At 42.6% G+C, this 27,139-nt stretch overlaps 2 protein-coding genes across 5 annotated transcripts in view; one reads left to right on the top strand and one right to left on the bottom strand.

Annotated features, from left to right (window-relative positions):
• Positions 1–48: 48 nt before the first annotated feature.
• Positions 49–11,525, top strand: ATG4A (autophagy related 4A cysteine peptidase). 4 transcript variants are annotated; one of them, XM_053956058.1, is made up of 14 exons: positions 647–712; positions 1,570–1,680; positions 2,230–2,390; positions 2,849–2,920; positions 3,249–3,347; positions 4,618–4,719; positions 5,246–5,318; positions 6,205–6,284; positions 7,265–7,452; positions 7,555–7,633; positions 8,570–8,715; positions 9,291–9,347; positions 10,197–10,308; positions 10,628–11,525. In XM_053956058.1, exons 5-14 carry the CDS (start codon positions 3,287–3,289, stop codon positions 10,690–10,692), a joined length of 963 nt encoding a protein of 320 aa, XP_053812033.1. In that variant the 5' UTR covers positions 647–712; positions 1,570–1,680; positions 2,230–2,390; positions 2,849–2,920; positions 3,249–3,286; the 3' UTR covers positions 10,693–11,525. The 4 variants fall into 4 exon arrangements, with proteins under 4 accessions (XP_053812031.1, XP_053812033.1, XP_053812032.1 ...); XM_053956057.1 differs by having other exon boundaries at positions 2,198–2,390; XM_053956056.1 differs by lacking the exons at positions 647–712; positions 2,230–2,390 and adding an exon at positions 49–136.
• Positions 11,526–13,311: 1,786 nt separating this feature from the next.
• COL4A6 (collagen type IV alpha 6 chain) overlaps positions 13,312–27,139 on the bottom strand; it is a 112,638-nt gene continuing 98,810 nt past the window's right edge. Inside the window, exons 28-45 of the mRNA XM_053956055.1 lie at positions 25,048–25,218; positions 24,247–24,390; positions 23,888–24,013; positions 23,393–23,574; positions 23,058–23,121; positions 22,491–22,565; positions 22,029–22,136; positions 21,189–21,296; positions 20,726–20,797; positions 19,330–19,455; positions 18,867–18,983; positions 18,529–18,690; positions 17,532–17,630; positions 17,118–17,264; positions 16,626–16,742; positions 15,743–15,934; positions 15,229–15,515; positions 13,312–14,651 (exon numbers count right to left, since the gene is read on the bottom strand). Coding sequence (XP_053812030.1) covers positions 14,391–14,651; positions 15,229–15,515; positions 15,743–15,934; positions 16,626–16,742; positions 17,118–17,264; positions 17,532–17,630; positions 18,529–18,690; positions 18,867–18,983; positions 19,330–19,455; positions 20,726–20,797; positions 21,189–21,296; positions 22,029–22,136; positions 22,491–22,565; positions 23,058–23,121; positions 23,393–23,574; positions 23,888–24,013; positions 24,247–24,390; positions 25,048–25,218 — 2,558 coding nt within the window. The 3' untranslated portion in view covers positions 13,312–14,390. The remainder of the gene's footprint in view (positions 14,652–15,228; positions 15,516–15,742; positions 15,935–16,625; positions 16,743–17,117; positions 17,265–17,531; positions 17,631–18,528; positions 18,691–18,866; positions 18,984–19,329; positions 19,456–20,725; positions 20,798–21,188; positions 21,297–22,028; positions 22,137–22,490; positions 22,566–23,057; positions 23,122–23,392; positions 23,575–23,887; positions 24,014–24,246; positions 24,391–25,047; positions 25,219–27,139) is intronic.

Genomic DNA, 27,139 nt, shown 5'->3' with positions numbered 1-27,139 from the left:
CCGCGGGCGCGGGGGCGGCGCGCTCCCGGCCGGCGGTGGGACTGCAGCTCCCAGGGCGCCCCGCGGCGCGGCCGTGTTGTGCCTCCGTGTCGGGGCGAAGGGGAGGAGGATGGTGACAGCAGGAGGATGGAGGCCGGTGAGGGGCGCGGGGCGCGGGCACGGCTGGCGGGGCGGCGCTGAGGGGCCAGGCCGGGGCTCCGGGCATTCGGTGGGGCTGCCGGCGGCGGGAGACGCCCGCGGGCTGAGGGGCGGAGGGCTGGCGCGGGCGGCGCGGTGCGATCCGCCCTGAGGGGTCGCCTGGCGCTTGGGGTCCCGCGGCCTCTCCCGGGGCCGGGGCTGGGGGGCTCGCGGGGGGGCCCGGGCGTGAGGGGGCACTCGGCCGGGGCGCGGGGCGGCCTGAGCCGGGGGCCCGGAGCGGGATCTGCCTGCCCCGCGCCGGGAGGCGCCGCAGCTCGGCGGGGAGCGCTGTGGGGGAGCGCCGGGAAGGGAAGGAGACCCCGGCAAGGGAAAAGAACCCCTGGCGGTACCTTCTCAAGTGGTCCGAGGTGTCGTACGGCAGCGGGGGCGACAGAGGTGCCCGCGAAGGGGCTGCAGGTGCCTCCGGTTGGATTTCGGGGATCGAGAGTGTCTTGAGTCTTTGGAGTAAAAACCAGATCATTTGCTCTCGAAGTGCAGTGAGCGACGGCTTTTCTGACGGAGAATGCAGAGCACGGTGCGAGAAGTTGTTGTGCCGAGCTGACAGCCCTAGAGGAGCCTGTCGTGGTGTTTAAGCGCTGCCTGCGGGGACGCTGAATGCCGGGGCTCGGCGGTGGCCTCGGTGCTCCAGCCAGAGGGTGGTGCAGCTCCCTTTTGATTGCTGGAATGTATATTTTTTTAAATGGAATATTAGTTTATATATATGATTTTACATTAATTTTTTTACACTTGAAGGGTTGTTGCACTCTTCCAAAAAGCACCGTTTTAATGATCTAGAAAATGGTTAGACTGTCTTCTTTTGGTAGTATTAATTATCATTTGTTATTTTTCACTAAACAGATGTTTAATAATGTGTTGAATAATAACATTAATACATCTGGGTTTTTTTTTTTTTTTCTGAAGTGTTTCAAATCTCCAGTTGGGAAAGTAAAGCTCAGTCTTGCTAACACTTTTCACATGCTTTCCATTAAGCATGAGGCCATAATCACTTTGATTTGTATTTTTTCTACATTTCAGATCAAGCTGTGGTGCCTAATTTTTTGTTTTCCTTTCCTCATTATCTTGAATCAAATCTCATCCTCCCTGCAGTGATCCTGAACTTCTGTCACTGGCTTCAGTGAGACTGCTTATAAAGGTGTTATTCCTGGTGTTCTCTCAGCACTCACTGAGGATCTAAATAAAAACCAAGGCATTGGCTATTTCAGTGTCAGAACAGCTTTTAAGGGAGAAAATTAAAAGCAGCTGGCAGCATTGCTCAGAAGCCCCAAAGGCTGCAAAGACTTACTACAAACTAGTTCAGTTTGAGAGCTCCAAGTTGTGCATAAAAGAACAAGGGGATAAAATGGAGTTTGAATTTTGTGTATTCCTGTTCAGTTTTATCTAGGTATGAAAACCAGATCACTATTTTGTCAGACTACTTAGAAGAATTTCCAGAAACTGATGAGCCGGTGTGGATTTTAGGAAGGCAACATCACCTAAACACAGGTATCTTTAGAATTAAATTATCTGTAACATCTGCAGAGTAGTCATAGATTCACATGCAGCAACAGCTCCTTGATTTCCTTATGTTCCCTAAATGTCTCATGGGGGAAGTTTGTTCTTCATCAGTGAGACACCAGGTGTAAGCAGGGGAATTCCTCCTGTACAGAAACCAGAGCCAAGGCCAATGTGCTTCCACTGTAATTCATGCACTATGATCACATTCATAGCAGAGGCTGTCAGACGTGAGCCTCATCGCTTCACAACATCAGGGCCTCAGAAATAAATATATAAATAACTTTTGGGAAATGTTCAGCATTACTGATGTCATTTTCCTATGAGGGATGCTGTCCACAGCCTGTTACTTGCAACTAAAATGATATTTCAAATAACAATAATAAGTTAGTCTATGGCACATACTGCATTTTAGCAAAAATAAATACATGACCTAAAAGTTAGAGCAGAGTAACGTGTTTATGTAAAAATAAGACTTCAGAAATGAATTTTGCTCCCTGGGGAGAAGACAGGGCCATCCTCCTGTGTTACATGTCAAAGGCCACCAGTGCAGGCACGGTGTTCAGGACAGCCGGGGGTGCTGCATGCAGCCTTGATCAGCTGGAGAATCCTTTGGAAAAGCCAGCCAGTCTGAGCCACAGCTAAGGGGAAATGCAGCAAACAGGATTCTTAAGCATTCTTCAGAGCCTTTGGAGAACTCTGTAAGTGCATGTGTTTAAACAAACAAGAAAAACAAGAGGTTTAATTAAATTTAACATTATTAACATTTTCTTAAAATTACTTTCTGTTGGGTTTGAAGGTAATGTATAATTCCATGTTGATTTGCACGTAGAACTTCTTAACCTGCTTTACCAGTTCTTTCCTGAGGACCTAGTTCTCCAGAGTTGCTTTTTTTCAGGCTGGGCATAGTCATTCCAAACACCTTGTAAAATTTCATTGGCTAATAATTATTTCATCTGTAATAAGTTAAGTTTAATTAGCAGTCTGTAAAAGCTCTCTGTGTTTAAACTGCTGAAAAATGTTTTAAGTATTAAGGGTCTTTTATGTAAAAGCTACAGGAGCCTTCCTTGTACTCTATGTATTGACTGTACAGGGATAATTTGAATTTTTCAGTTTTAAGTCTGTTTTAATAATTTATTTCCTCTTAAAATTATTCCAGACAAATCTAAGTTATTGTTGGATATAAGTGCTCGCCTCTGGTTTACGTATAGAAGAAAGTTTTCACCTATTGGTGAGTATGCAGCATTCCAGCTGCCTGGTTATGGATTAGCAGGATTAGTGATGATGTTGGGTCTGAAAAGTTATTTTTACAGTACTAGAACATTTTGATCATAATTTAACTGTGTATGCAAACAAAAGATTAAAGCTGTTAAAAGCAGTGTTTGCTTGTACCTGTAAATAATCAGGTCTTCATGTTTGTGGGGCAAGCAGTGAAGTGACAGCAGCACTGTGGGGAGAAAGGAGCTGGCTCAGTGCCTTTAAGCAGTGGGGCAGCTGTTAGAGGTTTGGCTGTGGGCTCCGTGTGGAGCCCGTGCTGATGGGAGCACCTCTGTTGCCAGGAGGCACCGGTCCCTCGTCTGACACGGGCTGGGGATGCATGCTGAGGTGTGGGCAGATGATGCTGGCCCAGGCGCTGATCTGCAGACATTTAGGAAGAGGTGAGTACTGTTGCTGAGGCAACTTCTGTGGTATTTGGAGGCTGTTTCATTTTTGTTGTCGTTTTCCACAAAAGCATAAAACCTAAATTTATTAATGAAACTCTCTGTGATGCCCTGATAAAGGTTTTAGTGAACTCTTCTTGTCTGATGGGGCAAAATCATGTCAGCCTTAAGCAGAGAAAAAAAGAGGAAGGACAAATAGGGAATCCCACTGTTGTTATTTTATAAATCTTTTTGAGGAATACCCAAGTTGAAGCCAAGAGAAAACTTGCTACCATGGGTCTGAGTTCTTCCCCTCTTTACATTACATAGCTGCCAAAATGCTAGCCCAGGGTGACAGTGTCAGTAGTGACAAGTGATAGACACCACACAAAATACTTCACAAACCACTCGCCCATCATTAGCCTGAGTCCAAACCCCACAGCACACCCCACTAGTGCCTGCTTAATCCTGTACTAACACCCCATATCCCAGCCTGCTTAATCCTGTACTAACACCCCATATCCCAGCCTGCTTAATCCTGTACTAACACCCCATATCCCAGGGTCACGGGTGACACTCTTCTGTCAATTACCTTGCTGTGGCTGGGTCTGTGATCCTTATGCTCTTTTGTCACGGTTTCTATGGCAGCATGATGTGTGGATTGCCACTTTAATAACTGAATAAACAAAACAGTAGTGCAAAGATTTAACTGAAAGAGTAGGCAAACAAACATATTTCCTGAGAAAAACTGGACCTTGAACTTTCAGTATGGATCTAAATAGCATCAGCCCTATGTATATGTTTCTCTGTTGGTAAATGTGAGGTTACCTTATGTTAGAAGCAGAAGCTCACATGGCAAAGCTATGGTTTGGATTTTGCTTTGGGAGAGGGCCAGCATTGTGTTTGGATTTTGCTTTATGAGTCTTATTATCCTACAAATGCTTGCAAATCTAATAAAGAACGGATAGTTTTAAGTAGTCTTCGAAGCTATGTATAAATAGCTATAAATACATAGAGCAATAGCTATCAATTCTCAGCAGTGATCACTTGGGATATACTTGCAGTTGGCATTGTTATTTTAGTTTTCCAATTTTCACACAATAGCATGTGATGATAAAGGACAGCCTGATAATAAATTACAAAGTGTGACTTCTAGGATCTCCAAATAAAATGTAAATATTGGAGATGGATTGTCTCTTAAGATCTCGTATGGCTTTCTGCCATCTAGAAATCTGATCAGTACAATGAAAACATTATTTTTTAATCTGTATAACTTTTTTCCTGAAAGATTGGCAATGGGAAAAACACAAAAAACAACCAGAAGAATATCACAGAATCTTACGATGCTTTCTGGATAGAAAAGATTGCTGTTATTCCATCCACCAAATGGGTAAGAACACACATTAACTTCCTTTTATCTACTGAAATTCCTACGGTGTTGAAACTTTCTCATTTGAAGTAAGTTAATGAAACATTTTTAAAAGGTGATTATGAATGTATATTGTATGTAAACTAAAATGTATGCAGGTGGGTATGAAGTATAATAATTCAGAAATATTATTCACTAAGACCTAAATAAATCTGTATTCTAGAATCTAGCTCTTGATAAAGTGTGCAGGTTTTGGGTGGCAGAGTTGATAGTGTTAAAATAGAAAGTCATAAAACTTACTGCTGTAATTTTTAAGTAAGGATGTATTTGTAGTTGTCATTACAGCTAAGGAACTTCTTCTAAGGGAACTAGCAGTCATTAAGTTTTGAAAAGAGTATAGGTTGAGAAAATAATTGTTGTTGCTAAATACAGCTTGCACTTGCTTTAGAGTGTTTGTCAAGATATTAGTAGGCCATGCTATGTGACACAGACTGTGACCAGCCTCTCTGTGGTCTTTTCCTGTGTGTGTTTTCCCTTTCAAAAACAGCACAGATGGGTGTTGGAGAGGGGAAGTCCATTGGAGAGTGGTTTGGACCAAACACAGTTGCTCAAGTACTGAAGTAAGTCATGGCAGGGGCTCTCGGGACTGCTGAGCTCGGAGACCGCGCAGTGCTGCCCAAGGCTGCTGAGAAAACGTGGAAGCTCCTCCTAGTCTGGAAGCCTCACTAGAGCCGACTTTGCTGAGGGATAGGGGAGCATCCCAGATTTCAGGTGGAGGCTGGACTGCAGGTTCTGGGTGCCATTTGCTGCAGCCCTGGGACAGACACGTTCTGGAGAGAAAAAGGAGCTAAAGGATGTCCTGGCCTCCAGCTCCTTTCCCTTACAAATTCTTCATGACACATCAGTTTTTCAGGTTTATTTTAGACAACCAACACTGCTTGTGCAGCCTAAGAGCTCCATTTCCCAGAGTTCTGGATGTCACACAAAGTGGACAGAAAACTGTGTGCTATTATGCCACCCTCCTAACTTTTGGGTGCCAAAATATTGAGCTGTTCTGGCTTTCAACAACCCAAAATAGTTATACTGAGTTTAGTGGAACTTCTTAAGCACAGAGTAATGTGGAAAAACTGGCATAGGAATTTTTTTCTTCTCTGCATGATGCTAGGCATCATGGGCAGAATCCCACAGCGGAATCTGTTAATTGCAATAAAAAATAATAAACCTAATTATGTGGTTGAGCTGTTACTAACCCTGCATTTGGCAAAAGGACAAAACAGTTTCACATTGTATAATGTGTGTGCTTTTCCTGGAACAACTCATTATTATTTTTTTCTAAATATGTTAAACACTAAAACTATCTTTTTACTACATGGAGACTTAAAAAAAAAAGTATTTTTTTCCAAATAAATGACTTTTTTATTCAAGAACCATTTAACTGTTCTGAGTTAAAAGCTACTCTTATGGTCCTAGAAAGGTTTTATTAATTATTGCCTCTGTGTTTTCTAGGAAGCTTGCTTTATTTGATGAATGGAATTCATTAGCAGTTTATGTATCTATGGACAATACAGTGGTCATTGAAGACATCAGTAAGTGAAACAGGAGTTTTTGCAGGACTGCTTTAGTGTCTCAGCAGATATTAAAGAGTAACTCAAGCTCATGGCAAATTTAATTGTTTGGACAAACTACTTCTGGGAGCATTAGGGTAGTGGTTGGATTTGATGATGTTAAAGGCTTTTCTGGCCTAAGTGATTTGATGATTCTGTGATTATCTCCTTGGTGACAATTTTTGATTTGAATTCACTCTCATGAACGTATGTAAGTATGAGCAAAATCTTGGCACCATCCCTATTTCTTGCCAGGGTAAGAAAAGGAGTAAAGGAAATGGATACTCAGGTTTGGGATTTCCCAAAGTAAAGTTAGCACAGAACAGTGAGGCATTTTTGGTGACCAACTCACGTACCATGTGGATGAGAAGGTGTGTGCTACCTGAAGTCCTACTCCAGCAATGGAATGAAGTTGCAGTATGCAAAAATACAGAGAATTGCTTGTAATATAGAATTTGCCAGAAATTTGCTTTTGTCAGGCAAAAGGGAAATGAGGGGCAGATCCTTCAGAAACATGTGGCCCATTTTCAGCTTACAGCTGTAAGAAGCATGGGTTTACAAGTGGTATTTAGCCACAGCCTGGTTCTGTTTCAGTCCCTACTTCTGCTTATTTTATGTCTACATCACTGGAAGTGAAGAGCTCCCTGAAGAATTCCTAATCCTTCCGCTCTGCTATATCATCTCCCAGGCAAAGCTTGACAGCATTAATACTGCGAGTAGTAAATGTAACTTCAGTCTTAAACATTCATCCCCTCGTTTTTCCCATGTCTCACTAATGTGCCAGCACATACTCTGACTGCCAGAATTACTTCTACTAAATAGTCAGGATTTCCATGCCCTGCTCCTTTTGTCTTAAAACAGGAGCTCTGTAAAGCTGTCTGGAAAAGTAATTTAATTCATGATTGAAAGATCTGCTCTGTGTTTCTCTGTGCATTCACTGATGTCTCTTTTCATTCCCCCAGAGAAGATGTGCTGGTCCCCTGCCCAGAGCAGCAGCATTGCCCACAGCAGTGCACATTTGCACAGAAATGCTCTTGGCCAAAACAAGAACACAGCAGGATTGTGCCCAGGCTGGAAACCCCTCTTGCTCATTATCCCTCTCCGGCTAGGGATTAATCACATCAATCCAGTGTATATTGATGCATTTAAAGTAAGAGATTCTTCAGTGACTTGTTTGTGTATGTGAAAAAGTTCAGGTATCTGGTATATCAATAAACAAATCAATTTAATTTTTCTCTCTTTGGACTCCTAGGAATGCTTTAAGATGCCACAGTCTTTGGGAGCATTAGGAGGGAAACCCAATAATGCCTATTATTTTATAGGATTTTTAGGTAAGGAAGAAAGAAACTTACTCCAAATATCCATATGACTGAAAGAGAAAGGATTTTCTTTGGGAAGGGACAGTAGTAAGCATTTTAAGCATGAGAATGGAGAAGAAGAAACATACCTCAGACACTTCAGGAACAGTATGAGACCATCCTTATAGGAACAGAAAAGAAGCAGCAAAGCTTAATATAAAAATATGGAATGATATAAGCAAGAACAAGACACTAAGAAGAGTTGATAGCAGTCAACAAATGTCAGATGTCACTGCTGCTTAAATACTGTATTTTTTCTAATAATTAATACTTTCTAGTGAAGAGTGTCTTGTTTTATTCTTTTGCTTCCTGGCTTTCCTAAATTATTGTCTCATATTTTTCAATTTTTTTCTCGAAGCAGGATGTCTTTAACATTCTTCCATGTCTTTTCTAATTAATGCAATAGTTGATCCTAAATTCAGTCTTTCATATTTTACCCTGGTTTGGTCTGTAACTTCTTGGATATTTTGTTCTTTCTTTTGTAAAATCTGAGCTGTTTTAGTCAGACTTATTTGTTCAATTTCTGGGTGAATGCCTGATGGGATTACAGATTGGATTTGTGGTCATCCTGTATCTTTGATCTGAGGAATGTTAGGGATTATTGCATGCTGTATTTGCAGTTGAGATTTTTAAAAAATGTACTGGACTTCATGTAGATAAAGGAAAGTATGTGACAAAGGTAGAAAAAAAAATCTAAAATCTACCCTAAAGGTAACAGTGAAAAATTACACTAAATTCCCTGTGGGATACTGTTGTGCCTGGCTTTCCAGTTCTTTTAAAGATTCCCTAGCTAGAGAGTTGAGATACAGACTGTGCTGATGATCCAATTTATGTTTTACAAGTCTGGATGGGATAAGTGTTTATTACTGTTTCTTGCTTGTTATCACCATATGGACTTTACCCCTCCAGGCAATGAGCTGATCTACTTGGACCCTCACACCACTCAGAGTTTTGTAGATTCAGAAGAAAATGGCACAGTTGATGACAAGAGCTTCCACTGCCAGCAAGCTCCACACAGAATGAAGATCATGAATTTGGACCCTTCAGTAGCTTTAGTAGGTGTTAAAAAATAATAAATGTGTGTACTTTGTTCAAAGCAATACCCCTCTGTATTGGTAAGGGCAGCAACATGTTTCCTTGATCACAGTCAAGATCACAGGGCACTCTTCCGCAATTTAACATTCAACACATAGTAGTTGAACTGCATAGGATACATTAATTTGAGCTCAAGCAGGGGAGCACCTGTTTGTATCCTGGGGAGCCAATTAAGTTTCTTTCCTGAGCAACATAGACCTTTTCCAAGAAGTAGTTTGAAAGTCAAAGCAAGGAACTGAATCGGGTTTCCTTATTTTATTCCATCACTATCATCTGTGCATTGGCTGTTCTCGAGAACATACTTACCTGAGCTTATTTAATCAACAAATGTTCAAGTGAAAATACTTGTAGAAGTCATCCAGTATAGGTCACAAGAATACTGTGGTAGTTGAAGAAATTCAATCTGATCCTCGTGCCTTCGGTTGGGTTATGTATGGGTGATTGTCACTTGAGATATAACCCATACATAGATAGCACAGCATCTTTGCTCATTGACATATTGTATTTAATATTACTATGTGTATTCTTTCCTTAGGGCTTCTTTTGCAAAGAAGAATGTGATTTTGATAACTGGTGTAGTCTTGTACAAAAGGTAATACTACTGTATTTTTTTGCTCTGTATGAAATCAGGGATACTGTTCTTTTTTTGGTTAATGGAAATTCCTGGCCTGCAAATCAAATGATTGAAGGAGGCACTAATGATCAGAGAGAGCTGACACTGCTGATGGAACTTGTTCAGCATTTTGCAGCCCTGAGCCCTGGCACTGGGAGAACAAGTGCATACACCCCCTTCCTGAGTTTGTCTTGTGTTAGCAGTACTGCATTAGTGGCTCATACCTAAGTCATTTACTGAGAAACACAGCAAGCAGTTGGAATATTAAGCAATAGGAATGTGAATATAAAGTACCACCAACCAAAAGCATTTATTTTATAAAAGGCTACAGAAAGCAGTTTGCAAATAACAGAAGTAGAAGATATGATGGAGCTCACCTGATAGCAGTGAAATTTTGCTTCAATAATAACTTGTTTCTCCTGATCAAAACCTATCTTCCAAAATCTGTTGGATTTTTTCAGTAAATAGATCTGTCTTTTGTTCCCATTGATCAACAGAAAACTTGAACACAGAGAGGTCCAAGCAAGTAATTTACTTTTAAAAGGCAGAAGTATGTTCTTGGTATTTGTTTGCTCCATGTAAACAAAATTACAGATATGTGGATATAAAAGCTCATTATAATGCACTGATAACTTGTAGAAGTTTAAGAGATCCATCTTCCAGGTGTGTTTTCAAGTAGGACAATACTGGAGATGTGTGAAGCAGTGATTCATGATGGCAGGTACCTGACCTAACAGGAATTTACAGCCTTTGTTCTTTGATAGATATACAGTATTAAAAATGTTTTTAATTAAGCAGGCAGTTTTTTGGTCTGTATTCTGTCCTCAGGAGATTCTAAAGCAACAGAGCCTGCGGATGTTTGAGCTGGTCCAGAAGCACCCACCCCACTGGCCTCCTTTCATACCTCCAACCAAGCCAGAAGTGACAACCACAGGAGCAGGTGTGGTACCACTGAATGTGCTGCTGGGCAGCGGAGTGGGGCTCCTCAGCCAACAGGAGATCCACCACAGCTGGAATAACTGGGCTTTCCTGAGGATCCAGCAATCACTGCATGATTAAATGCTTTACTCTGTAAGAGTATCAGTTAGCCAAACAGGCCATGTCCAATTTACAAGTATTAGCACAATACAATTTTAAATATTTGAAAATATTTCAAAGGCAGCATGTCAGAAGGATTGGGAGAGGGGTGTTTGAGGGTTTTTTTAGTAAACAAAATCAGGCATGTCTTTACATTCTAAATTGTTTAATTTATTTTTCAGAACTCATTGAATCTACTGACAAGTTATTTGAATTGGAAGAAGAATTTGAAATCCTGAGTGTATGAAGGAAACTGTGGAAACCTTCTGAGTATTGAACATATTGCTAATATTATTGCATTGACATAAATTACACAGCCATGTTAGCCCAGAAGTGCCTGACATCATGGATAACAGAGCACAAATACCTGGTATCATCCACAACTCCAACAAGGACAGTTTCTTCTGTCAAAGAGCTTCCCCAGATGGAAAGGCACTGAAAGATTTTATCATAAGACCCTGAAAGGGAACCTCTTTTTAATGTGCGTCTTTCTTGAAGACAAATGGACCTCTGAAATTAAGGCAAAAATAAGTCTGTCAGTGGGCTGTATGTTTGGAGAAAGGGATAACAAAATGGGTATTTCTTGCTCTAATATAATGCAATAGTTTAGTTCTTAAAGCAAGAGTCTTCAGTCAAGGAGGATATCTACTTCTGTTCCTTCCTGTGGGCTGCATCATAGAAAAAATGCATTGTCTTGTTTAAAAGATCAACTGGATCAGGAGAAAATTGTTTCCTTGTTAAATATTTTAACATGTATTTGAGCAACCACACTTTATGACAAAAATGTTTCTGTGAAAGGAACTATGTCTAACATATCCATTTTGCAATAGCCTTCCTGTTTCTGGGAGACCTCAAGAGGAACAGGAGCCTCAAATAGTTGATACAGATCACAACCACTGTTATGATATATTTCACCTTGACCTTAAAGTTCATCATTAAAACTTAGGCTGACTTTTCTTTTGGAGCTAAAGTGAGTCAAAGGTGGTTTAACTGTACCTTATTTATTTTAAAAAAGATTTACACAAGTATCTCTGTTACTGCACTTTATCTGTGCATCTAATAAATTTCTTAAGCTTTTCATAGGTTGTATGCTGCTATATTTTGTTAATTTGTTTGTGTGAACTAAATATAACCCAGGTTATCTTAATATATAGGCATATGCAAATTACTTAATTGTTGGGTTTTGACTTGTTGCCTTCTGAAATCTGTTTTGGTAAAAGTGCCTTAATTCTCCAGTTTTATCAGAAGAGCCAGTGCAGTTTTGTTTCTTTTTAGAAAGAGTATCTCTGTAGCAGCTATAAGAAAACCAGCTCAGAATAAAGGCAAAGATCTTTTAATTAATTCGACAGTTCCTTTTTACTATCACAGTCCCCATTCTGATCACTTTGTCACCATAGTGTAATGGACGTGAATTGCACACTTTCATCTTCAGTAATAAATGACCATGTAGAGAAATCCTGAATGCTGTCTCCTCTCACTTGCACTTCTGAATCAGGGCCAGTGTGATTTCCAAGAAAATAGTCATGATCTGGGCACAGTTCATCTTGTTTGCCTTCAATGTTTATTAGTCATGGTGTGGAAACTAAACACGTAGGAAAAATATTATTTTCTTCCCCTCTCCATGGATTAGCTGCTGAGATTTAGGTTTTATTTTAAACAAAGTATTTCTTCTTCATTAATACATGATGTTACTGTGCTTATGACATCAGTTGCAGCCCTCTTGTCCCCACAGACAAAAAATTAACATGAGCCCTTGCACTGAAATGCTGAGTCTTGAGCAGTACCTGCTTAAAAAAATAATTAAAAGACCCTCAGTGGAGTACCAGGTGCTTATTCCCCAGGCCACCCTTAGCCTCTTCAGAGAGGAGCCTGAGCCTTGCAGAGCTCTTGAAGGATTCTGGGTAGGGGTAAACAGATGGATGGAAATGGGACTGATGGCAGAACAGCTCGTGATTGGAATTCCTGCTCCATGCACCTGACAGGGAGTGGCTGGTGGATCTGGATGGAAGCTTGGACTGGACAGCAGTGGAGCTGGTTACTTCAAGACAAGCAGCTCTCTAAAGAAAGTGGTGCTTAAAATGCATAAAGCTCTGGTCCTGGGGAATAAATTAATTGTCTTTGCATGTGTCATGTTCAAAATAAAGCTGAGTCCCTGCAGATAAAAGACATGACCAACCAGATTCTTTGTAGCAGCAGGGGAACCCAGTGGCTGAAAATTTCATTACTTAGTTATCTGCATGATTTTTCAGAAGTCTTGAGCTTTGCTCTGTGCACACAAGTGTTTTAAAGTTGCATGTGCATAACCCAGGATGTAAATCCAACATGCTCTGTCTGTGCCAGGACAGCTAGAAACTAGACTGGATATCCTGCAGGAAAGGACTGCTGCTCAGGAGTGTTAAAATGCCTCAAAGATATTTGCAAAATACATCCAAAGCAGTTGCTGATCTTTCACAATTAGGACTAAGTGAGATGAAAGACTACATTGTTCCTCAACTTCCCTGTTCATCTCTGGTGTGGTTTAACTCCAGGACTTGGAGAGCTCTGACCTCCATCTATGAAGATAATAATGTGTTATGCAAGTAATACTTTCATCTTTGCTGATTATCATCTGCTTAGAATAATGTCTCAGTCATGCATTAATAATAATTTTCTGAAAAATTTTATCCTAAAGATTTTTAAGCCAAGGTGACAGTGTATTTGCAAGGCACTCCTTTGAAATGTCCTGGAATGTCAATAAACAAGGATTTCACATGCTTCACTACAGAGAGGTTAATGGTAATAACTGTAGTCCTACTGAATGAACTCATTATAGGTATAACCATACCTTTGTCATGGGTTTCCCCTAAAATATACAAGGAAAATCCAATTAGTGGCACTTCTCTTTAATTATGCCCTGAAGGAAAGTTAACAGTGCATATACTAGAGATACAATTTTTTTTTAAAACTTACAGCAATAAAGCCCAGAGGAAGCAGTATACAACACATGGTGACTGCAGGAGTAAAAAATGTACATCCCATAGCTGCTTACTCCTGTATCTGCATAAGCTTGCATGCCATCTAGTAAAGGGTCTACTTTTCAAACACACACAGCTTGAATAATAAGCTTGAAAATAAGTGTGCCAAAGCTGCCTCAGAAAGGAAATTTATGTTCATAGCAATAAAATGTTGACTAATAAAGTATGGCTGCATATCAGTGGCTGCAAGGAGATAAGCACAGACCTTGAAGCCAACAGACCTGGAATATATTTCAATAGAAAGCAATGAAAAATGGTAGAGGTGTTTTGGATTTATCTTCACATGAAAAATTGCATTAAGGTCAGCTGTGGATAGCAGGCTGGATTAGAACTGGTTGCCTGTCACTGGAGGAAAGAATGTTCCATCTGTGTAATAAGCAAAGCAAATCATTCATTTTTCAATTTTTCTAAGAAAATCCATTATCCACCATTAGTGCATAGTGTTTCCGAGTCACCCAGCATATCCTGATAAATTGTAGCTAGTTCTGTGTTTCACAGGAGAATGAGTCTCCACTCCCTTACCCTAGACCAAACACTGTTTGCAAAGACACTAATTAAGCATAGCTTAGGCAAAGTCTCTCTGGGTGACGACTGGATGTGCCTTGGACAGAGGAGTGGTACGAGGTGTCAGCTGCTCTTCAGTCTGAGTAAGGAACTCACTGAGACTTTCTGAGGTAGCCATAAAGGAGGGGAAAAAAATCATCGAAGTAAAAACATAGCACCATGTTTCATTTAAAAAATGGCTTCAGAACACTGGTCTTTCCCTCCTCTGCATAAATTCCTGGACTTGAAACTTGATTTTTGTAGAATTCTGGCTGTCTTGATTCACCCATCAAACACACACAAAAGAGGTTTGTGAATTTACCCTTCTTCAGTCAGTGATGTCTAACGTGGGGTAACAGAGACCGTTCCCGTAACTGCATTTCTGTTACTACAAGTTCTTCATGCACACCTGGCAGCGGCTGACGCGAGTCCGAAGCTGCCCCGCTTTCAGAGTCTCCGAGGGAGGAGCACTGACAAACTGCTGCTCCTGCTCCACCGTGGTCAGCCAGAAGCTGTACTTGTTGGCAAAGTAATGGCACGTTCCCCGAGCACCATTGCACTCGATGAATGGAGTAGCTCGGAAATCCTCCAGGCAGGAGCCAGGTGAGACAAGGGACTGGCCTCCACCTTCCGCCCCTGCCGCAGTGTGCTGAAATAAAGATGGCAAGCTGAGTGAGCTCAAAGGAACAGGAGGAGGTAAACAGGCAACCAAAATTATACCCTGGCTATGTGTATCTGTCTCTTGAGTCAGGGCTAGAAGGCAAAGGAACATACTGAGGCTGAATATGCAGGCCTGGAATAATGGAAAACCAGCTTTTCACTTGAAAGTTGGGAAAGTTTGGAAACAACAATGCTGGCATCATGTTTTTCTAATAATCTTACACTAATAAGCTTCTAGGAGAGTGCAATGGAAAACTTTTTCCACTGAGAAAGAGGATTATGTCAATACTGTAGCTGAATTACTGTTTCCACATTTAAACGTTTACAGAACAAACATCCGTGGCGATACAGAACTTAGGCAGCCACCAAAACTGATCAGGGCAGGTGCTAAACAGAGCAAACTCAGAGCTCCAGCAACTCAGCTGATGAAGAAATGCACTGAGGCAAGAAGAGACAGGGTTCCAGGTTCCTGTAAGAAACTCACAGAACACAGTCTCAGTGACCTCATTAGAGAGGAGAGATGGAAATGTTTGAAGCTGCCTTTGCATTAGCAGTAGTGTCCTTACCATAAGGAAGGAGTATCCTATCCACAAGCTGCGCCAGCCCAGGGGACACTGTGGGATGGTGATGTCCTGGCTGTGCACAGCCACGGCCTGGGAAGGTGCTTCACACACAGAGCACCGGCTGATGTACTGCGGGATCTGGACACTGTCCACGGGCATCATGGGGATGGGAGCAGTGGTGGACAGCCAGTAGGACTTGTCATTTCGGCTGGCATAGTAGCACACTTCATTGATGTTGCAGTAAATAAAAGGCATGGTGCTGAAGCGAGGCAAACATGAGCCAGCAAAACCTGGAAAAATTGGAGAAGTAGTCATACCAAGCACCTGCCAAACACTCCAAGTCATACACACCAACATTCAGTGGTGAGGATGGCACGCGTGACACCGCTCCCAGCGCGGATCTGGCCAAGCCAACTGCCACCAGCTCCACTACAGCCCTCTGCACTGCCACAGCATGGCTTTTTAAATGTAATTTTGGACTGTGTTGTTCATTCTTGAGAGAATTCTGTCAACTCACCCAGATCCTGGTTGTGTGACTTCTCCTGCCCCTCCACATACAATAAGCTGTAGCCATCCCAGAGCTTATTCATCCCTATGGGACACGGGGGGATCTGGTCTGACTGACTGTGCTTCACCAGAGTGTATCCAACGCCCACGCTCCGGCCGGGCATTCCCGGCAAACCGAGGGGACCCGGCTTCCCAGCAACACCTAGGAGACAGAGGAACAATCACTCCTGCTAGTGCACAGGGTGGACATCAGCTGGCTCTGTACCCCACTTGGCATTGCTTATGGTAGTCTTGTACAAAGAGGAGCCCAAGCTATCTGGTTGTTATATGAATTACTAGACTTAACAGCTCCAAAAGCAGTCATTTCACAGCACCATCCACCCATTCCCTTCCTCTTTTAGTTCTCTTTCTTTGCCCAACAACTCTGGTGCCAGTGTTAGGTATATCTCACAGTACAGTAGTTCTGAGGATGTCAAAGCACCAACCAAAACCTAATTAATTCGTTTTTGCTATAGCACTCTTCTTGATGCTATTCCTGTTCTTTCTCACTGTGCCTTTCCTCTCCTGTCCAAGCCTCACAGCTATGGTTACTGTGAATACTTTATCCCTCTTCTAGATCTTCAAGATCATTCCCACATCCACAAAACATTAAAACCAAAAGGTGTTTAGAATTGCACCTACAGAAACACCAGCTGTGACATCAACAAGGACAAGAACTTTCCTCACTGAAGATTAAATTTCCTTCATTACAGATACAAAACGCAATACAACAGACATCCCCTGGTTTTCCTAAGGTAATTGGGTGTTGGGAAGGGTCTCTGCAGAAGCTGTAAGCAAACACAATTCTACTGTTTGCTTCTTTTTTATCTGTGCTCCCCAAATCATAAAATTACCTTCAAATCCCTGTGGTCCTGGGGCACCTGAAAGTCCTGGATCTCCAGCTATGCCAGGGGTTCCAGGTAAGCCATCACGTCCTTTCAGACCAGATCTTCCTGGCAAACCTTTTGGGCCTGAAATAAAATACAGTTATTAGTATCATTATTTCCTCATACTATTGCCTTGACTCCTGCAATCATATTCCAGAAGGGAAATAAGATGTCAGCAGCCATGCCAAGAGCTCACTCTTCACCAGCTGTGGTTATAAACAGCCACCTCCAAAAGAGACTCCACCTGATCTGTTTGTCTGTAAAAGGATTGAGAGGTGCAGCTGAGTATCACACATGGTTAAAAATGCAGCATTATATTTATATATATTATATTTGTATGCATTTTGATGGAATTATTTCCTTAATTAAAAAAATCTGTAAACATTCCTAATGCATTTGATAAAGTAGTGTTTTTCTTCCAGAAGAACAGGATTTTGGTGATCTGAGTGTACTTTTTACCTGGTTTTCCAGCTGGGCCATGGAATCCAGGATCTCCATCAAAGCCAGGAACACCATCAATTCCTGGCAGACCAGGTAATCCTGCAGGGGCTGTGACTTCTTCTGGCTGCGGGGTTATTCCTGGAGCCCCTGGTCTGCCAGGGGGACCTGCACATGGGGCAAAGGATGTGTAAGTACCCCATAAAAACCATACAGATTTGATGTGAATCCTGACACAAAGGAGAAAAATGTGAAATTAAAACCACCTTTGTACATCAGTACTGAGTATCTTGTAAAAAGTATGTCAAGCTCTAACTTATTTCAGTCTCTAAGAAAACATGTCTCTCAAACAAGCCCATTAAGGGAGCTCTGAAGTCACCCCCAGCCCAAACCAGGTGCAATAAACAACAGCTTTTAAAATCCTCCAGCACTCACCTCGATGGCCCATTTCACCTTTCAGCCCGGCATAACCAGGATCCCCTGGAGGCCCATCTTTTCCTGGCATCCCCATTAGGCCAGGCTCACCTCTTGCACCTGCAAAGACACACACCTAAGACTGGGCCTAAGCACTAATTCTGACCCACAGCTGTGGCTCTCACTGATGGCAGCAACAGCACTGGGGCTCCGAGATGGAGGGACCACAACCCTCAAGGCAGTCTGTGCCCAATTTCACAACCCCAAGGGCTGCAGAGCCTCAAGACAAGACTTCCCACTGCTACCAAACTGTACTTTATTGAAAGTACTCTTCCCCTTCCTTGGGTAGCCCAGGGACAGGGTTTGGAGAGAACACATCTTTACTCTTTGAACTCCATCTCTATGCACAGCACAGAGGGATGGGATCTGCCAGCCTACAAAGACAGCAGACAGTTCATGTGGCAGTGGTTCTCCATCCTGCCCTGGCTTTGAGCTGTGTGGTGTCTCTCAAACCTTGCTCCTGGAGTCCCTGTGTGCAGCTGCCCTTTGGCCTCCTTTCTAGAGACCAAAGAGAGATCAACATGCTCCCTGCCTCAGCCCAGAACAACATCTCTGAACTCCTACAATCCTCTTAGCCTCTTGTTGAGCCTAAATCCACCACACTAATGCCTCTGAGCATACAGGCCAGGTGGGATGAAACAGCAACTCCAGTTGTTGCCTAGAGAGCACAAGTGAGTCAACAGGCACAGCAACATTGCAGGTGGACACCATCTACTCAGAAAAAAAACCAAGAGGAAAAACATAACTAGGGACACATTGAAGAACACCTGGAGCTGGCCCCATTTTGCTGCTTTTGGAGTCAGTAGGTAAAATCTGCAGGAGCCAAAAGGAAAGATTGAGACATCAAATTCAGCTGTTACACATGAACGAGGAGGCCACACTAACCACCCAACAACCATTCCTACTGTCAAGATGACAGCTGCCAAACCACTCCCAGATCCTTTCAAGGCAAGATTACCTTTGAATCCAGATGCTCCAGGGAGCCCAACTGGACCAGTGGGTCCCACGTCACCTTTAATGCCTCTCAAGCCAAGAACACCAGGGAAACCTGGAGTGCCTGTGTCACCTTGGTCAGAAGCTGGGCCAGGGGGCCCTCGTGGTCCTGGAGGACCTGGAAAACCTAGAGACAACAGAGTTAATTGGCAAAATCTATTTCTGGGGCAAAGTAAATTCTGGGGCTATCCCCAGCATTTCTTTCTGTGTGGGGAAAGACTGGAGTCTCAGCCTCTCCAGCAAGGCTGTGAGGTACTGAATGGTTCCGGTGCCACCGTGACAAAGCTTCCAAAGCACACACACCTGAACTCCCATCAGTGCCTGGAACACCAGCATCTCCAGGTCTGCCCCGTATATCAGATGGAAGAGAAACTCCAGGTGCTCCTGGCAGGCCAGGCAGTCCCATAGGACCAGGGGGACCTAGAAAAAGAAACACAAAGTGAGGGTCAACCAAAAGTCTTCATGGATCTTCACAGACACTGACAGAAGCAGTGGCTAGGGAGCATTTATATTGAGAACAAAGAGACATCTCACTACAGGAGGGGAAACAACACATACTGTGCTGTTCAGGAGAGATATAGATACTTTCAGAACTGTGCAACCAACTGTTTCTCAAAATACAGAGCAACATCACAGATTTCACATTTGCCTGTCAAGCTTCTAACCACCTTTGAGGCTTCAGGAATTGTCTTTGGTAGTTCTGCTGACCATGCAACCCATTAACCTCAGCTGCAATACCTCCTACTTTCAGAACATCAGTATTTACCCATGTCTCCTGATGAGCCTTTTGGTCCAGGGAATCCTGCAGCTCCTCTTCCCAAGCCTGGAGAGCCTTCTTCACCCTTTGTACCTGGGAGGCCTGCAGGTCCTTTCAGTCCAACTTCACTCAGACCTAATTAAACATGGTTAACAAATATAAGAGAGCCCATTATTGACTGCTGAATAGCAGTCAAATTATTACACAAAATGAGTGGTGATTTTAAAAATAGCCATTTATTACTGTCTCTGCTGTTTTCAGTAGAGCAGCTGGAATTGGTGATTTGGTGCCTCACATGTTACTCTGGTTTTGCAGAGTGAATTTAAACAATCTGTGAGTTGCTGAGAGAAAAGCATATGACTGTTCTGGTCTCCCCACAAGCTCTTGCACAAGAATGGGAACTCAGCAGTCCTGTGACAGGATCTGCTGCCAGATGTATGCCGTGCCTCTCACTAGGACAGACCAGACTCAAGCTTCTGGTCTTTAAATAACCTTGTGGGCTTCATGCTGCAACACAGGGAGGGAGTTCAGTTTGCACAGACTGCTGCAGAATGCACACAGGCACATGTGGTGCAGGACAGAGGCTCCCTGAAAAGCTGCAGGGAGATGTTCAGAATGCTACTCTGGAAAGAGCATACACTAAAAGCAGCTCTCTCAGGAAAATTGTGAGGGATCTATATGCTGCAAATCATTGCTTTCTGATAATGTTTTAAACAAAGAAAACACAGGTTTGAGTTGTACACGTGAAGTCTAGCCATTTTCATGCATAAAACAGCTGCCACAAATTTTAGATGCTACTTTACAACATGACTGTAACTAAACAAGTCTTTTTGGTAAGGTCTTTCTTCACTTCTTTACTTTAGTAAAACCCTGTTTGCAACACAAAACTGCATTCCATTTCATATGATTCAAAATATGAAAGAGTCCAGCAAAAGCTCCCTAAAAGCAGAATCTGGAAACAAATAAAAGAAATCAGCTTCTGATTTTATTGATGCTTTCCTTGAGCTCCATATAATGGAGGGCTCTGAAAAGCAGTACAGAAACATTTCATTGCTAAGTCCAATTCAAAGCAAGCATTTGGTGCTGCCCTGCTCAAATCAAGCATCCATTAGAAAGAGTTTTATGATTTCATTCCATTAGTTTTCCAGAAGTGACACAATCCTTCAGGAATTCAAGGAGAACCATCACCAGAAAAGCCTCCTCGACTCCACAAGCTGCATCCTGTTCTTACTGACATTGAAGAAGAATTAGTTCATGCACATTCAGTATCCTGAGGTTTTTTTTCAGGTCATAATTAAAGCCAGAACTGGGTAAAATAGGGGAATTTTGTGGGAAACATTGCTCTCATGGTGGATCAGTTATATATTTCCCTAGCTATCACACTTCTACTACACGTTTCCTTTACCTGGTGTTCCAGGAGACCCTTTTGTGCCTGGCAAGCCATTCAGACCATTTAAACCAGGAAATCCATGAAAGCCTGAGGAGACATTTGGAACACACAAGTGAGCAAATGGGCAAACAATCTAGTTAGGTGGAAATGCATAAGATGGCTCATGGGGAACACAACACATAACCTGACCCATGGGAGCACAGTACATAAAGCTGTAAAGGCTTCCTTCACACAAGAACTCTTCCCACTGCTCTCTCCATGAACACCCATTAGTGATTCAAACCAAGGGAAAGCCCTTCCCTTTTCCAGCCCTTCCTCTGCTCATTCCTAGCAGCTGGTGCCTGCACAAGGTTGCCAAGAGGGAGCTCTTTCCCACGCACAGCTGGCCGGTCACACACTCTGCCTGCCCGAGACACTTGGCCAAAACACTGCTTTTCTGACCCAAATTCTCCTTCCATGTGCAAGATTACACATCTACCTTTAGGTCCCACTGTTCCACGAGCTCCAGGGAATCCAACAGATCCTGGCTGTCCTGGGGGTCCTGGTGGGCCAGGGGCTCCTCTCAGCCCAGCATTTCCAGGGATTCCTAAAAGAAAGTAGAAAAATATTCCTGTACTACACATCACGTCCAGGCTGAAACAGCTCACAGCTCCATCTTACAGCTTCTGTTCCTGCACTTAAGTCCTAAGATGGGTGAATAAACTACTATTTAAATAAAGCAAAATCATATCCAAATCTCTCCTCATGTCACCATTAGCATCACATTTATCAAACTATTTGATGGGGTTATTTTTAATCATAGCAGTGACGTTCTTCATCATCCACTAAGTAACACATGAACAGTTCACACACAAATAGCTAATTAAATTAGTTTTTTTTTCAAATAAAACATTTTAATAACAACTTTCATTGTTCTCCAACCTTTGATCTTGATAACCATTTGGGAATCTACTTGCTAATTACCCCACAACCCAAAGACCCTTGTAGCCATTCATCTGGGTAGGTGGCTCTAGAGAGGGAACAGACAAAAACGTTGCAATGAAAGAGCTGTGAAGAAGCTGCTACTGCTTTTATCTAACTGAGATCTTCCCTATTTGTTAATGGGATTCCTCTGGGTTTCAGTGTTGCAGGATTCACCATATTTGACCAGCAGGACATGGTGACACCTTACACTACTGTCAAAGAAAATTCCCATTTTCTTGCCAAACTTCTTGTTTAAGCCTCAGCTGAGACAGACCAAGCAGGGCTAAGGAAGCATCAAGGTGAGGTTGTCATAGTCACAACATGAGCTGCAGAACTTAGGTGCTCAGTCCAGTACCTGCTGGTCCTTCTTGGCCAAGATCTCCTGGGCTGCCTTTGGGTCCATTCACCCCAGTGTTTCCTGGATAGCCTGGTTCACCCTTGAGTCCTTCTCTCCCTCTCTCTCCTAAAAGGATATAAACATACCAGTCAAACTGGAGGAAGGCATGAAGAGGGTGAGAACATGGTATGCTGAGGTTGCAGCACTTGTGTTTGCTCAGCCATTGCCTGGGCCCTGGGCTGGACTCCCAGGGTGCCAATGCCAGTGCAAGTTCACTCCTCAAGAAATGAAGTGAATCCAGCATTAGAACTGGGCTGCTCTCAGATGTGTTCATTATCATCCAGATTTGTGCCCCACCTGGATTGCAAACTCCTCAAATCTCACTTTCAGGATTACAAAAATACCCAAATTTGGCAATGCCAACCTATTTAGTCTCTAGAATTTTGTGTTCTTGAAGTGAGCAACCAAGGCCTACTTTACCTGGAAACCCTGGATCTCCTCTCTCTCCTTTTGGTCCAGCAATGCCAGGAACACCAACAGACTCTCCCCGTTCACCTGGAAAAGGAAGGAAAGGCCATCCTGTCATTGACTGTGGACATCAGTTTCCAGGGCTTGTTTAAGAAAATAAATCTTGCTATATTTCAAATTCACGGTGCAAACAAAGACAATAGCAAATGATGCACCTGAGTCTGACAATGCTTATACCCATCAATGGATGCAGATCCACTCGTCCAAATGCACAAGACAGAAATTTACAGGTAATTCCACAACATCCTGCACTTTTGACACGAGGAGATGAGAGAAAAGGGTGCTTCTTGCACTGTCCAACAGGCCTCACACAGTGCTGTGGCCAAGCTTTAAGAGGACCATAAAGTATTTAGGTTTGGTATAGGTCTTGTCTGAAAGAAGCCTCTTACAAAGGGATATGTGCTAGAGCCTGTCACTGGAGAGCAATGGACACTTCTAGAACACTGCTTATTCCTTTGTGTCATTAATATTAGGACTGTGTATAATGAAAGACCATACACACTGTGAAAGATTTTTTACCCTTCGGACCAGGAAGGCCAATAGGTCCTGGGAATCCAAGTGTTCCTGTGGTGCCATCTGAACCCTGAAAGAAACCAACCCAACCAAAATTAATCTTTGCTTTTTATTCTTGCTGTTCCAAGCTTGGGTCATGTGGAATAACAGAACACAAAGGTGTAGCACGAAACACTATGTAAAATGCCATTTAATGGTATGAGCCAAACAAAAACAATCTGGAAGTTTTGTAAGGAAAAATTCTGCCAGGTTCTGCTGTGGTGGTACAGGAGTATCAATTAGAACACAGGGTTTTCCAAAGAGCACCCAGAGAAGATGATGATACTTAAGAAGGTATTTACCCTCTCTCCTGGCATTCCTGGAAATCCCATGATACCATGTGCACCCTTCTGTCCTGGCAGGCCAGGCTGTCCAGGTGGACCAGGGAAGCCTGGGTCACCATGAAGACCTCTCTCTTTGCTTGGTGACCCAACTGGACCAGGGAGACCAGGCTGTCCACGACTTCCTGGGATTCCTTTATCACCTGGGTAATACAGAAGAGTGGGATTTCTTTCAATAATACAGACATCCAGCTCATTTGGGTCAGTTGACCTGTTACCCTAATCTCCCCTAAAGAGGAAGAAAGGATGGCATTAGATCTACAGAACAGAACTCTAAAGGAAAACTGTTTTCTCAAAATTCAGAACTGCCATATGCAAGTCTTGCTAGAATGGGAATGGCAGAACAGAAAACAGTAGCACTGTAGGCACTGCCAAAAGGCAGACCATGCTCCACTGATAACTAGCCCAGATACTGAACAACTGATACTGGCAAATAACTGCAATGTTGTGAAATACCTCTAGGTCCTGGGAATCCTCCAAGTCCAGCTAATCCAGGATCTCCTTTGTCTCCTTTGATTTGCAGTGCCTGTTCTGAAGTCCCAAGAACAGGAAGACCAGGTGGACCTATATCACCTCTGTCACCTGAAGAAATAAAAAGTCATGAAATCTTCTTGCAAAATAATCGAGCAGAGAAAAACAGAACTTCCATGTCTCCAGATGCAAATTCATTACTACTCTTTGGTAAACAGGCCAAAGTATTGAAAAAATAGAAGATTACAATATTTAGAAGAATAATACCAGACACAGACATCTCAGAATTGCCTCCTAAGTCCCTCCGCTGCACAGCCAGCAAAAGCCATTCAGCTGTTTCTCACCTTTTTGACCTTGAAGTCCCACAACTCCTGGACTTCCTTTTCCTCCAGCTGTGCCAGGAGTTCCTTTAAACCCATTCACTCCAGGGACACCAGGCAGTCCAGGCATGCCAGGGAAACCAAGCAGACCAGAAGAGCCTTTCTCACCTGCATAGAAATGTTGAGAATTAAAAAGGGAATATCAGTCTATCCTGGAACACTGCACATCCACCCTGGGACAGGGAGAGGCTGCCTGGGTCTGGCCAATCACCCAAATCTGGGTACTTAAGCACATGGCACAGTGCTGTCACTTCTGTCACAGGTCTCCACTCACAATACTTTCAACCAGCACTTCTCAGTTCACCTCTGAGAGCCTGGTCCCGCTTCCAGTGGAGATCAAACACAATCAATTTCCAAGAGAACAACATGCAGTTCCACAACTCTGTTGCTTTGTGTTATTCTCCAGGTAACCAACTACTGTATTGGTGCTTAAAGATCACATTGTTTGTAATTTTTTACTTCCCATTTGATTTGTGCTTGATTCTCTCCCTTCTTTCTATAAATTTCATTCACTCTTCATTTCTTCAATTTTCTTGTCCATTTTGATTTATATAATCCTTTGTCCACAAGGACCTAAGACCTTTAAGATAGATTTCCTTAGGAACATTATTGATAATTAAATCCATAATTTGTATCTTGGCAGCAAAACAAATGCATCCCAACACTAGCTGGGGATTCATTCCCTTCCATCAAGTTGGGCCTAAAATCAGGATCAGCAAGGTTTTTTTTTTGTGGGCACAGCAATCTCAGGACTGAAATACCTACCTTTTGGCCCAGAGAAACCTGGATGTCCATCTTGACCAAAAGGCCCAGGTGGCCCTAACAATCCTCTTTCCCCAGGAGATCCTGGAGCACCATCAAGACCTGGGAAGCCTTTCATACCAGCAGGGCCTTGTGGTCCTACATCCCCAGCCACACCTTTGACTCCAGGAGGTCCTGAATCAATACAAGAAAGAACTCAATCGAGGATATTGCACAAAACTAGGACAGTTTGTGGCAGCTTCCCAAGCTCTTTAAACACAGCGTTGTTTTTAATGACAAATGGCACCTTATGGCACATGCAGCCTACTAGAAGGCATAAAGCTTAGAACTGCAAAAGCATTAGTCATCTAATAATAAAATACCTACAAGGAGGGTTACTGCCTACATTGCTACACAACTGGCGAGAGTGAAACCCCTTATTTCGACCACCAGACACTGACCTGTAATGCACAGTCTTACCTTCATCATCAAGGCAGCCAAGACAGAATGGGGAGCATCATTAATGCCAGCTTCTGCTCCCTGCCCCATGGTCTGGGTGAACCAGAGATCAATCAGCTAGACAGGCTTGTTTTCATAAGTTCTTGTTTCACCTTGGTAGTTGAGCTGTACTTCTCAAGAGCCAATTGCTCACTACAGGAACAAGCTGATTGTGCTCTCACAAAACCAATACCATATGCACTATTTTGCCTCTAAATGTTTCTAGCTGAAGCTTTGTAATGGTTTACAATTTTAAACAAAGGCTCAAACCATTGAAAACAGAATGCTCAGATCCAAAATAATGAAGAGAAGGAAAACTCAGGTGGCTGCTGAAAAATTACATTTGCTGCAGTAGCAGTCAATATTCAAGCTCTGTTACACTCAGGGCTTTGTGCTACAAAGCAGCAGTTTTTTAAGCAGATGAAAGAGCTGCCTTATTTAAGAAGACAAAGAAAACATACACACTTAAAATCTCTGCATATTAATGATTTCCTTACAGGCTTGAGACTTTGTTACTGTCTGAGCATTCTCATTACAGTGGTTCTTTGCCTTCTGCTTTGATTAGCAATGATAAGGGGTATCACCTATGGTCAATGCAATTCTTGTAGCATTAAAAGCTGGGTTGTTAGTCCATGAGCTTTTATGCTACACTGCATTTTCTCACCTTGACAGCCTATGTGAAGAACCCATAACCAAACAGTGTGACATCAGAAATGGAGAGTTGATGATAAATGGAATAGAAACATGGTGAAGGAAAAAACAGACAAAATATGTAAACAGAAAGAACCAGGCTACAAAAGAAATTAATGATTCAGGGAGACAACAGCTGCAAAAAAACTTAGTTATTCGGAGCTTATCATCCTAGCAATGGGAGGTTTTTAAAAACAGTTGAAGAAAAGCCAAATATGGCATAATGACCATAAATGTGAAACAACAGAGAGGCAGAAGGAATGTTAACATTAAAATTTTAAAAAATTAAAAACTCTATAATTTTCATGTCAAGTGATGTTACTGCTTTCATTCATTTGTTGCCACTGTGCTTCAGCACTGTCATTCTACATCAGAAGAGCACTTTTATGTCTCAGACCATCATCTACCAATTCCCAGGTCTCTCTTTGCTGGGTTCTCAAATCTTTCATATACTGTTATGAAACACTTTAGTCAGTGCAGCTTTACAGATATCACTATACTCAAGTGGTGGGGATTTTTTTCCTCTGAAAAAAAATGAGTGAAGGAAAATAAAGCACTCTTCTGCCCCAGCAAAGAGAAAGACAGGGAAGACAAGTGCTCGTCCTGATAAAGTCAACAACTTTTCAATCTAAATCACATTTCAAGCAACCTCACACAATAGAAATTAATTGTCATGAAAAAGGGAAATGAAGATTAGTCAATGATACAGCCAACACATAAGAGCAAAGATGTTAAAAACATCATGACATTTAAGCTGTTTTCTTCCATCTTTCTGCTGTACTTTCTGCAGTATTGGGGTAACATTTCCCAGCAGGAATTGCCCAGCAGTCAGTGTCAACAGGCTCAGCCAGGGGTAGGAGCTCACTCCAAGCAAATCCCAAACTTCTCCCACACTTCAACACCACAGAGCACAGCTCAGCTACTTGTC

The sequence above is a fragment of the Vidua chalybeata genome, chromosome 14, assembly GCF_026979565.1.
Source record: "Vidua chalybeata isolate OUT-0048 chromosome 14, bVidCha1 merged haplotype, whole genome shotgun sequence".
Lineage (NCBI taxonomy): Eukaryota > Metazoa > Chordata > Aves > Passeriformes > Viduidae > Vidua > Vidua chalybeata.
The sequence above is the reverse complement of the archived record's forward strand: the minus strand, read 5'-3'. Positions and strand labels throughout refer to the sequence as shown.